Source organism: Haplochromis burtoni, unplaced genomic scaffold, assembly GCF_018398535.1.
Source record: "Haplochromis burtoni strain Fernald_Lab_line unplaced genomic scaffold, NCSU_Asbu1 Contig_30, whole genome shotgun sequence".
Lineage (NCBI taxonomy): Eukaryota > Metazoa > Chordata > Actinopteri > Cichliformes > Cichlidae > Haplochromis > Haplochromis burtoni.
The window spans coordinates 588,361-601,618 of NW_024582391.1; the positions used below are offsets into that span (position 1 = coordinate 588,361).

General features: G+C 39.9%; 1 protein-coding gene across 1 annotated transcript; it reads left to right on the top strand.

The window, feature by feature from the left end:
* Positions 1–7,857: 7,857 nt before the first annotated feature.
* On the top strand, positions 7,858–11,820 carry asip2 (agouti-signaling protein). The gene is made up of 3 exons (XM_005918395.3): positions 7,858–8,122; positions 10,876–10,952; positions 11,159–11,820. The coding sequence occupies exons 1-3, from the start codon at positions 7,984–7,986 to the stop codon at positions 11,429–11,431; spliced, it is 489 nt and encodes a 162-aa protein (XP_005918457.1). The 5' UTR covers positions 7,858–7,983; the 3' UTR covers positions 11,432–11,820.
* Positions 11,821–13,258: the final 1,438 nt, after the last annotated feature.

The following is a 13,258-nucleotide window of genomic DNA, read 5'->3' on the forward strand; positions in this document are numbered from 1 at the left end:
GTATCTCTATGAAACGCCGCCACCATTGTCTCAAGGCACAGGGCAAAGTACAAGTGTAGATTTCCATTGCTGAATGCAGTGCAGTACTGTCTTTTGTCCAGAACATTAATGTTAAAATTGAAATATACATGAATTTCTTGATTAAAGACGAGTTTCATTGTAAGCAGCAGTTCTTCATTACAAAATACAGTTTCTCTAACCAGGAGAATTATAGGTCTGATTTATGTGAGGGGACTATAAGGTGTGGTGGTTTCATGTGCTGAGTTGCCTAATACACCATTAATCTCTCACATGTAGAAATGTGAAAACTAATATGCACTTGAGTACATAGTTTATATCATATAATGTTCTAGGATTGAAGCCAGAGAAGTTTGAAGGAAAAATCAGTGATCCATGTGCATCGTGCTGAAATAAGACAGTTTATTTATAGCTGGTTAATCCTGGTGGTTATAGTTAGAAAACATGTGTTTGCAGATTTCTTCTAATCTAACCATGTTTGTCTGCAAGCCTCTTATTTGTATCTAAACATCACGTGACCACCGACTGCTGATTAATTTTCACTCTCATGTAAGGATCATTAGAAAACCTTGATCTTTTTTCATAAGGATTTTACTCCATTTATCTGCATTACTGTGAGTGTTTCCCATCCCTGGGGAGGAAATTTATCTCACTTAATAAATGAAATTGTCAATTTAAAAACTGCATTTTTGTATTTACTCAGGATCTCTTTGTCTAATATTTAGTGTTTGATCTTAAATCTGTAAACGTCAGAAAAAACTAAGAAATCAGAAAGGGGGCAACTACTTTTTCACAGTATGTCTGTTTATCACTGAAACCAGTGGCTACAGCTGAACATGGGTCAAACTGGCTGTAAGACAGTGGCATAGAGAGCATACCTGAAGCGATACTTAGTGGAGAGCGCTGAACTTACATTTTTGAAAAGGAAATTGTGTTTTTAGGAGAGACAAACGAGTACAGGTCAGCATTAATACTCCACACATGGACAAAAAAGACATTCAAAGACAGTCTAAAAATGTTTATGATATCAGTGAATATGGGTTATTGGCCAAACCAGTATGTATGTACATAAATGATCTTTGATATCCAGTTAGCCAAGAGGATGATTATCTCCAGGCGCTGTTGGGCCAGGGCTTCATGTGCTGCAGAGATCAACCGAGGTTTTTAACACGATCTGAGAAATGTGTTGTTGAATGACCAAGTTAAGTGTGTTTTTCTGTTTCCTAGATTTTAATTGCAAACATATGACAATTCCTCAAACATGTCAAGTTGTTTTCCACCCGCTAGATGGATACCAAGTGGTGCAGTGGTTCACACTGTTTCCTCACAGCAAGAAGGCTCTAAACTTGAATCTGCCGGCTGGCTGGGAGCCTTCCTCTGTGGGGTTCACGTGTTCTCCCTGTGACTGTGTGGGTTTGCTCTGACAGTCTTATTTAATACTGGTGATGGGATGTGGGTTCAGACTGAGGTATAACGTCAGGGAGAGCCAAGGCCAACATAACAAACAAAACATCCCTGATGTAGAAATAAAAGAAACTTACCTAACTCCAAAGAAACAAAATATACAACCTCTAACCATAACCTACCTAACAACACATAAACAGGAGAAAAAAGGGTGTCAAAACAAAAGGCAGCTCTCCCCTACAAGCAGTCTGAACATGAAAACAACAATGCTCATACAAGATACAAAGGCATGCAAGCCTGCACAGGTATGGCAACCAAAATGGCCAGAGGGCACAGAAGCACAGCTCCACAGGCCTTAAATAGTGCTCTGCTGATTACCAATTAGCCGGACTCTGCGCAGCATCCAATCAGGACAGCGGAGGTGGAGCCTGGACAAAACAAAGGGTAGGGAGAAGAGACATCCTCCTGGGGGATGTAAATGGTAAATGGCCTGTATTTGTATAGCGCTTTACTAGTCCCTAAGGACCCCAAAGCGCTTTACATATCCAGTCATCCACCCATTCACACACTGGTGATGGCAGCTACATTGTAGCCACAGCCACCCTGGGGCGCACTGACAGAGGCGAGGCTGCCGGACACTGGCGCCACCGGGCCCTCTGACCACCACCAGTAGGCAACGGGTGAAGTGTCTTGCCCAAGGACACAACGACCGAGACTGTCCAAGCCGGGGCTCGAACCGGCAACCTTCCGATTACAAGGCGAACTCCCAACTCTTGAGCCACGATCGCTCAAGAGTCTGTTATTCAACACTTGTGAGTACCTGTGTCTGTGCTTCCTATTTTTAGTTTACAACACTGCACTCCACCTTGTACTTGTTTGCAAAGGTGTCAGGAGAAAGTAAATATAAAACGAAAACATGGCAGCACAGCTCAGGTTTGCAAAGCTGTATCTGAACAAACCTCAGGGCTTCTGGAACAGCGTCCTTTGGACAGAGGATACAAAAGTGATGGCGACTGGCCATAACACAGCATCATGTTGGGTGAAATCCAAAAAAGAATAATGGCACAAACACCTCATACAAGCACAGTGGTGGAGGGGTGATGATTTGGGCTTGTTATGCAGCCACATGACCTGGACGCTCATTTTTCTGGAGTCTTGGCTGAAACTCCACACACGGGCCACCCAACAGGACAATGATTCCAAGCAAAACTGCAAAAATATGCCAGAAGGACTGAAAAAGCAAAGAATCAAGGTGTTGCAAGGGCCCGGTCAAAGTCCAGAACTCAACACCATTAAAATAATGCAAACTTTAGAGCGCTGCGTATAAACCGAGGCCAGCAAACCTCAATAAACTGAAGCAATGCTGTGAAGGAAAGTGGGCCAAAATTCCTGAATGATGTGAGAAACTGATAGTCATACAGAAAACAGTTGCTTTGAGTTATTGCTGCTGAAGGTGGTTCTTCAGCTTTGACACGTTACAAGGAAGGAACTCTAACTGCCAGGCTCTTTGTGGCATCACACCTGGGAAACATTAAATGCATATATACACATACTTTAAATAGTGTAATCTTTCGTATACGGTGGGCTCTTGTTTATCGCTGGAGTTACGTTCTAATAACCCGCGATAGGTGAAATACGCAAAGTAGCAACTTTGTTGTTTTACAGTTATTATAGATGTTGTGAGGCTGTAAAACACTACACACTTTATACACTTTTCTCAGACAGGCGTGAACATTTTCACACTTTTCTCTCTTGTTTACACACTCTCAAAGTTCAAACCTTCGTAGAAAAATAAGTCCAGTATTATAGAAGGAAACCAAAGATCAAACCCTGTTTTCAGGTCCAGAACATGGGAATAGAGCAGCTGCCAGAAAACTCAACATTAATGAATCGATGGTACGGACGTGGAGGAAGCAAGAAGAATGAGTTGAGTAAAGTTTGACTTATCTGACTGTTTTGTTTCGCTTAACGCGCCTTATAATCCAGAAAATACGGTAACTTCTACCTTCCTTTAGCATGTCCAGAAGTCCAACTGTCTGTGCGATGGTTAGCATCTTCCTCTGCCTTTTGCTACCTCAGGTGCCTTTGATGGTGCAAAACATCGACGTTGTTGTGTTTGTTGGGGAGAAAACTTACAAACATACAGTGCAGCACTTCTGAGTCACACTGCCAGCGATCGAAAATTTATGTAAATTTGACAAGCTGAACAGTCTGTACTGTACGGGAGACACTGCAAGGAGGAGATTTATTGGTCTACAGCCAATCAGGACGCAGAACATAATGCGGCGTTAAAAAAAAAAGCATGCAAAATTGCACAAAAAAAAAATCCATGAAACAGCGAGGCCGCGAAAGGTGAACCGCGTTATAGCGAGTGCAGAATGCACCTTCTAATCATTTTATTACTCCCTCTGTTCTGGTTTCAGTCCCACTACCACCCTTTTAGTAACAACACTGACTTAAGTAAAGATGCAAAGTATATTAGTTACCATCAGTGCCCGCTCTTTATGTGATGCCACTTTCGTTTGGGTTTTGACATTTCTACTCTCAGCTTTTGAGTTGTGATGTTGTATGTCTCCTTTTCCTGTGTTGACTCACAGTTTCGAGTGGAGGACACAGACGCCAGCTCTCCTCCCATGTGTCTCAAGTGGGAAGTTCTTCTGAACGTTTTCAAGGAACCAGTTAAAGACCCTTCGGGGACTTTCCCCATGAACTGCTTTTTATAAGATTGGTTTTGTGGCAGGTTTCAAGCTCAATAAAGAGAATCATTTGTGTGCCCTCTGCTCCCTGAAGATGTTTGCATATTCCCGGTTAAAATAATAAAAGATGGATGACATCCATAGCGCCATGGCAGCTCACTGTCGATCTTTTCTGGCCTACTGAGCCTTTTTAAAAACAAAAACAACAACATCTGACAGTGACGGAGGCGCTGAGTCTGGTTTTCATATCCTGGCGCATATAGAATTTTTCTTGGATGCTCTTAGTTGCACAGAACCATCTGGGTCATATTTTTCTTGACAGATTGAAATAAAGTAACAGCTTTTTTTAACGGCTTCTTAGGTTTCCATTAAAAGTCATCATTCATTAAATGCAAGTCATCTTAAATTATCTGTTTGGAAGCTGTCCCTGAAAACCTTAAGGCCTTTGTTCCTCGCAATATACTGCTGTTCATTTCTACATATTTAAAAAAAAAAGGGGGGGAAATAGGTGACGTGACTTAATAAAGGAGAATAAAAACTTTACTTCGGTTTAAATTTTAATTCCAATAAATGTATTCTGCTTGAAGCATATAAGCAGAAAGTGAGCAGAGAAAAAGAAAGAAAAATATCTCTATTTTCTCTTGTCTCTATTACAGACTTTGCCTCTTAACAGAGAATGAGTGCACTCAGGGGTGGAACCCTAAAAATCGGTTGTATTGGCTCAACGTGGGGAAAAGAATCCTAATTTCTATTGTGGGCTTCAGTAGATTTTTTCCATGTACAGGCTGTGATCAGCTGATCTGGGCTACTGCTGCTCTGAGGTTTACTCCTCTTTGAGGATTTACACAACGGCATTCAACAAATGTAAGCAGGTGTTTTATGAGTTGTCCTGTTTATGCTCTCTTTATACTGAAGGTGGAATTCAATAAATAAATCTAAGTATCATCAGCTTAACATTTAAATTCCTGTCTTTCTTATCTTTCTCCATCTCTGAGTGAAGTTAGCTCTTTCTTTCCTCTCCCTGTGAAAAACTAGCAACACACTGGGAGACAAACACACATTATTACTGAAAACTTCACTGCATTTGAAATTACCTTTTATTTAAAGAGCATTACCCCTCAGCCCTCTTTTGTAGCACTACCTACATGCTGAAATAAATACTCGTGGGCATCTGCTCTCGTCCCGGTGTTGCTCCAGGGAAAAAACTGGCCCCACTTTAACCCCTGACAACATGACATGGTTTTGCCTCTTTCATCTCTTTTTATGTGACATGCTCTGGTGATTAATACACGAGTAGGATTTCCTCTCACGTGTTACCGTTTAGCCTCAATTCGGTTTTAAGTTTGAATGCTCATAGTGACGTGAAATAATAATTCCTCTCAAATAGGTTAAAGCAAAAGTATTGAGGCCGTTTTGAAAATGTAAGGAGTGGAAAGTACAGATATTTGTTTAAAGTTAGGCGTGAAAGTTAAAAGTTGTCAGAAAAAAAACAACTCAAGTAAAGATACCTGAAAATTCTACAAAGTACTATTACTTCGTTACGTCCCACCTCTGATGGTGTTGAATAGTGGAACAAAATCTACTTCTCTGCCTCTGTAATTCATCAGTTTTAACTAGATCCCAACACCACTGGCTGAAACCACAGAGCTTCCTCCATGTTTTACAAATGGTTGTAGACACTCGCCACAACTTCTGACCTCCTCTTTTCATACGACAATTTTTTGAACCAGAAATGTTTCATTGGGATTCATTACTCCATCAGACCTGTTGCCACCAATTTTCAGTCCAGTTCTTGTGTACCTTTACGTACCACAGCTAGTAACAAAATGCCTAAAGACACAATTTAAAATCATGCTTTGCTAAGTTGAGCTGTTATTTGTAGACACAGCATTGGTTCATACACTCAGTGCCTTTTTATGCGTGAACAATTCATGAGTCAGTGTTAAATGGCTTACAAACAATAACATCAAGAACCTGTACCTGACCATTGTCAGAGGGAAATGATCAGGTACAAGGACTGAACTAAAAATGAGTGAAAGAGCAGCCAAAGAGCCAAAGAAAAAACTGAAACAGCTCCAGAAACCCTGGAGGAAAAAGAGAATCTGGCTACCAGGAAAAACAATACAGAGAAATGAAGGTTGTCTTAAGAACTGCACAGTCCTGTCAATCATCTTGCATAAGAGTCAAGAATTATCTGCTTAAGCAACTCCAAAAGAGACAAGCTGTCATGGAAACTCAAAACATTTAGGTAAGTATGTTTTTTTTTTAAGATCTGCTTGATTGATTGATTTCTTTGAACTCTTGAGCTCATAATGTGCTCAAGTTGAAATATCTTTGCTCGCTATACAACTCAGCACAAACTGCAACAGAACTGTGAGCATCGATTACCTATTAGAAGATAATCAGTTGCAGGATCTCCCCACAGACCTTTCAGAGCTCGGAGGCCACAGTTTTTAAGGGGAGGGGTTGGTGATTGAATGGATTTTAAGCAACAATAGAGTCTCTCTGATAATAAAACGCTTTATCAGACTCATTATTCACCAAGTCAAAGATTTTATTGTGGCTGTATTAACATGTGGATGCCAGATGAAGCTCTTATTATGTACATGAGACTGAAAATGTAGCTCTTGTGTCTTATAAATGTATCCATGGGTTTAACGCTTTCTTTATAACCAGGGGGCACACAGGGAGTATAAGTCACAAAGTACAGCTAAATATATATTTTGATAAAGTCCTGACCAAGAATCCCCACCAAGCAGACAAACACATATCTACTGCAGCTATATAAGAGTGCAATGTGGAGCTTAAGGCCAAGCTGCTGCCTTTCATTTCTGACTCGCTTTGTCAGCATGGAAAGGAGATATTGTTACATGTCCTTTAAATCCGCTGCCAATCATTTTAAACACGTTTCAAATTAAAAGCTTCTTTGATATTATGACTGAACTTTTCTTCCTTCGTGAAGTGTTGTTGTAGAATAATTGAATGTCACGTACAGTTTCAGGTTGCAGGTTTCCGTCGTGTGTGCTTTCTTCAACCTACAAAAGGCAAGGTTCACTGAAGAAGTTTGAACTTTTTATTTATACTAAAAGCTTCATTTAATGTGCTGCCTTCACTGCATTCATCCAGCTCATTGTATCACTTTCAAAATGCAAACACAAGTTCTGTCATATGCTGTAAATGAAATCTAAACATTTTGACTTGAGCTACAGTTAATAAAACTTAACTAAAGTGATAAAAACGTCAAATTCCACCCATGAACATATCACCATGTTAAATTTATATCCTCGTTCATGTCTCAAGGCTTCAGGGGAAGGCAACAGGAATACAATTAGATAAATTCCACATGGACAAAGTTATCACATAAAAACATCCGTCACAGGTTGCCAGTCTGTGTTCTGTCTCACAGCTTAATCATGTTCTCTAAATTCAGCTCTTGGACTTCAGATAAAATCCAAATAAAGACACACTAGTAACTTCTTTCAGATTATTAGGAACAACATTTCATCCTGTTACATGTGCATGAATAAATCTGCTCTCTTTATGTTGTGAAGTGGCTAATAAATATTTTTTCTATTTGCGTAAGAGCCGTTATCTTATTTTTTTATATAAAGGTAGACCAAATCTATTTGTTTAAAGTGAATAAAGAGACCCCGTCGGTCACTGTGGTTTGAAGGCGCTGAGACAAAGTGGGGTGTGTACCATGCGTGTGTGAGCCTGCCTCCTTAATATATTAAAGTTGGAGAGGAGTGAGAAGCGGACACAGAGAACAGGCCAGCCAAGTAACAGGTTGGGTTTGAAGGCTTCAGCTGGCATCGCAACACAAGGAAGGCCTTTCCCGTCCGGGGTCCTGTGTGTCAAGAGGGAGATGAAGCTTAGAGTCGGGATGAAGCTGGCACTGCTGTGTCTGTGCATTGTGCAGCTGGCCTTCGGAAGTCGTCGAATCAACGACCGTGAAGCCGCTGCCCGCGGGGATGTGCCGCTGAGGAAGGCCTCTCATGGCACAGGTGAGTGCGTGGGATAACACTTTATAATTTACCACGAGGTCGCTGCTGGTTTACAAGCCAGCAGAAACAGCAGACTGTAATAATGGCTGGACCTCATTAAAGTAATAACCGATAACTTCGTTTTTGGCTATTATAAAAATAAAAAATAATAACACAAAATAAATAAAATGTATTTATTTTAAAAGAATTGCACAAGTCTGCTGTACAGGGTGAGGGACAAAAAGTATAGTAGGACTGATGTAATACCACCTTAAGTGGCCACCTTTATATCACGCTGCTGTTGTTTAAAGGTGCGCTTAAACAGTCTCAGAGTAAAGCTGGAGGTGGTTTAAATGTGATTTGTCAGGATGAATTGATAAGAAAAAAAAATGGCGTTGCTGAAATTAACCTGCAGTCTCACATAATGTGAGGATTAGTGTGAGTCCTGGGAGTGCTTAGAGGATATGGGACAGCTGCTGGGTTCATTTTGATGTCACATTTGTGACATAAATGTGTTACAAATGGTGGTGAGACACCAAGTTTCATGAACAGAACAGAACATTTGTGTCTTTCTATCTTTTTGGCTGTGTTCATCCCTGAAGTCAAAACAGCCTTTAGTAAAGCAGAGGTGGGGAATTAATTTTCCCAGTGGCCCACGTGAGAAACCGGGGCCTTTATAAACTTATAAAGAGATAAAAAATTAATATTGAGCAAAACTGAGTTCAGCTGATTGATGTGACCCTCAGATACCGGAAAGTTCTACTTGAGCACAGAAGTATGTGTACTTCGTTACCTCCCACCTCTGATGGTATTGCACAGTGAAACAAATAGTACTTTCATTTGATTCCCCATTGGGAAAATGAATTGCACATGCCTGCTTTAAAGGCTGTAAAAAGCACTCACTTTATATGTGTCTTGATCTCCGAGCCATTATCCTCTGTAAACGACACCTTGGTATATGAAATGGCTCTGAATACGCTATCCTACACACAGTGCGATCAAACCTTTACCCACCACCACTTCTGTGCTGTATTTCCACACACTCCAAAGCTGACTGTAAAAATTCAATTGTCTGCACATAGTTAAAGCAGCAAAGAGCATGACAGGCATATTTAGTAGCAGTGGGGACGTGTCACTTTCTGATATATCACTTAGGTCAGATTTACAAGTGTTTAAAGTTAGAGTATTTGAGTTCGCTATCTTTTTTATTGTGACTGATTTATGTGCGTTCAGATTTACTGCTGTGTAATTTTAGCAAAGTTAGACAAGTCTTACTGTTAACTGCAGAAGTGCGCTCTGCTAGGATTACAGTCGGGGATCAAAGCACCACCAAACGTTTTCCACTTAAAGAGTTTAAAGGATGTTTAAAACGTCAGGCATCTCCCATGATTCATCAGCACAACATGAGCCGCAGAGGAGGAGGCCCACTCCTCGTAGCGCATAACGGTACAGCTGGCATCACCTATGAAAGCGTATATCAACATGACAACACTTTATGGGAGTCTTCAATAATAATAACAATAATATTAATCTTATTTGCGCAATTTCCTGCTGCTTGATCAAGTTTTAATATCAAGTGGTTAAAGCATTTTGTTTTTGGGGGGGTTATACATTTTACATCCGTGTTATTATTCATGTTATTAAAACATAAATCAGGATTTCACATAAGAAGGGGAAGACACGCGGCAGTAAAAGCTCCGGGCACCTCTATCACCTGTCTAGAACTGACAGCTTGTGGGCGAATAAATCACCTTGTCAGTCTCAGAGTTTCCTGCTAAGCAGGGTGTGAGGTTGCTGCGGCTGCTTATCTATAGAGATCCGCCAGTGTCTAGGCAAATCTTGTCTCATCTATTTGAGGAGTGATTTATTACTGCCATAAAATTATATGAGCTGCAAATTGAGAGTTGACCTGTCTCTATAGCAGTATACATTCATGCACTGTCATATACCCCTGGTGTGAACCGTTTTACATTTTTTCAGCAGTCTCAGATATGTGACCTCGGGCCTATGTCACTAAATGTTTTCAGTTACAGTTTTGGAGGAATTTATGGGCCTGCCTGCTCAGCTCTTGGGTATCCAGATATCTCGTGCGCTGTTTCTAATTAAATAAATCGGAGATGATTTGCAGCTCTTTAGTAGGAAAAAGATTTAGACGTCTAACTTAGAGGATCACATTGAGGCCCTCTGGTGGCCAAAGAGGTGACAAATTACATGGATTAAAACAAATTTACAGAATTTTTTTTTTTATCTCATATGATATTAATAAAACCAGATTTATTTTCTATGTTGATATATTTTTTCCCGAGGTGCCCTAATCCTCATCTGTAGCTTTGCCGTTAACAGTAACTTTGCTGCGCCAGTGCTTCGTGACTTAAACAAATTATTATAAAAATGCACTTTGTGTGACATGAAACAAACTCTAGAAGTTGTACTTTCATTTATGTGCGTACATTTTGATTCTATTGTATTATTTTACTCTTTTCTGAACAAAAAACTTGCCTTTTTCCTGATTCAGAACTTTAAAAAATCAACAATTTAAAGAAACGTTTGTTGATCAGAGCTCATCATCAAGTCAGTTAAACTTTGGGGATATTGATGTGTTGAGTTAAGTAGCAGAGGGGCATTGTTCATCAGTTTTTGCTGATTTGGTGTTAAGGAAATTAACAACAGGTGCACTACAGGGGCAAAAATGAGACAACCCTCAAAACAGGAAAGTAAAGAGAAGGTTTGTTGATCTTCTTAAGTAAGAAAATAGTTTGATGTTGTTTCAACAGGGTCTACGAATGAAATCAGGGTGAGGCCTCTGTTTGCCAGGAGAGGACATTATGAACGACAGAGGATTCTTGTGCCAGTAAGTTCAAGATCTGTGCTGTTAATCTGTAAGTCTAACAAAACTTATACATGTTCATGTTTTAGTCATACGTTATTTCAATCAATCCTTAAAATGGTCAAAAATGTTTAGCATTTACTGTGTGCTGTGGGTACCCACAGTCAGAGGAGTCAGATGGCTTTTCTGATGCTCTTGCCATCTGTTTTGTTTTTCTCCCCACCTCACAGAAGCCCAGAGGCGGTCCTGCTGCTCAAAATGAGATTTGTCCTCCTGCTAAAGTGAGGCCAAATCCTGTGAAGATCAAATGCTCCCAGCTCGCTCAAAGCTGTTTGCCTCAGTCCGGTTGCTGTGACTCGTGTGCAACATGCCACTGCCGCTTCTTCAATGTCATCTGCTTCTGTCGCAAGACAAAATCGCAATCTGAGAAAAACAGACAAAAGGAAACACCCCATCACATCACATCAGAGACGAAAAGTCCAACACACGCTACAGGCCATTGATCCTGCTACAGTGGTATCACACCAACCACTTCAATAGTGATAAAATGACAGGCACATGTCACAGTGCCAGCATCTTGAGTCAGTAAACAGATTTACTACAGTGTACATGACTTTGATACCTCGTATGAAAGGCAGCTGCTTCAACAAATTATTCATCCTAAACAATTATGTTAATGTGAATTTCTACAAATAACCTAGAATGCATATTATTTTGTTTGTAATATCAGTTACATTGTTGTTGCATTTTACCTTTAAAAAACAGAGCCTGGTGAATGTATACATGTGTTATTGTTGGTGCCGGTTTTTTGGTAATATTAATACGAATATTACGTTCACAGAATTGCATGAGAAAGCTTTATCTCATTAAAGACTATTCATTTTTTAATCAAGTTTTCACAGTAATCGGTGAGTTATTTAACAACAAGGTTACAGCAGAAACTGAGAAAATGTTTTTACAACCATCTATTGTCCAGATGGTTGTGGAGAAAACCTAACATAGGACATGTAAGAAAGCTGTCCTTCAAAATAAAACAGGAAGTAATCAAAGGAGACTCATACAGGTATGAATACTAACAGATTTTCAATCACAAAAAACTCTGAAACAATAAAACAACACAAAAAATTAACTAATGCTCAAATATATTAACTAAGAATAAAAAACTAGAAAACTAAGCCTCACACAACGACACTGCTGTGATAGTTATCCTAAATTTGTGTCATATCCTGAATTTATCAATTTTCTCTACAATTTTTCATTTTTTATGTTTTTTATTTTTATTTTGCAGTCAGCCACGGCTTATACACCTAGAACAGGATTCAGAGATATGCATTCGGTTTAGGAATCCAGCAACCAGACCAGACAGACAGGCCGAAGTAGCTATTTAGCTACTATAGCTATTTATAGGCATATTAGAACAATGTTTGTAGCCCAGTTAAACAAATACTTCACCCCTGCTACAGAGGAGGGAGGAGCAGTTGGTAGCTTTCTGAAGCAGGTGCACGGCCATGCAGTACTCTTCTTCCAAACCAGCCAACTGTATTGCCAACTGCCAATTAGGCAGTTTGTTTGCCATATTAGTGTCCTGCTGCTCAATGTACTCAAAGGAGAACCCGTCATTAGATCATTAACAGCAGGAAAAGCAAAAACATGAATGTTTCACACAATAAGAGCAGGAAAAACGATATTAACAGCAACTTTCTGTAGGCATGTGGTCATTAGAATCAATAATTGCTCAGCAATTTCCCTTTCATGAAGGGAGATCACTGCATCATGGGGAGTTATGGGAGACAACTATCCATGATGCAGTGCAACATGAGTTAGACTGTGTGGGTGAGTTGAAGGGACAGGAAACAATTGCAGATAGGCAATATGTTTATAATATACAATTGCTGTGGGTAACTATGCCTTTAGGAGCAAGGAGATAATATTTAACCCCAGAGCAGCTCAAGCTGATGGACAAGGCACAAAGTGATCAGTATTGGTTATTTACAGAATTCCTAGCTGGTCTCTTGATCAGCTGAATTTGATGAGCTGTGGTCTTGTTCACAGACAGGCTGGAATAGCATCTGATGTAATCTCGCTGCTCTATTGGTCTGTTGTGATAAAGAAAGAGCTGAGCGTTAATGCAAAGCTGTCACATTACTAAACAATGCATTCCTACCCTCAACTATAGCCACAAACTACAGATACTACCAGAAAGAATGTAATCTTGGATACAATGTACAGAAATGAACTTCCTCTGAAGGGTATCTCGTTCACGGTTAAGATAAGATAAGATAAGATAGAACTTTATTAATCCCTCGGGTGGGTTCCTCTGGGAAATTCGA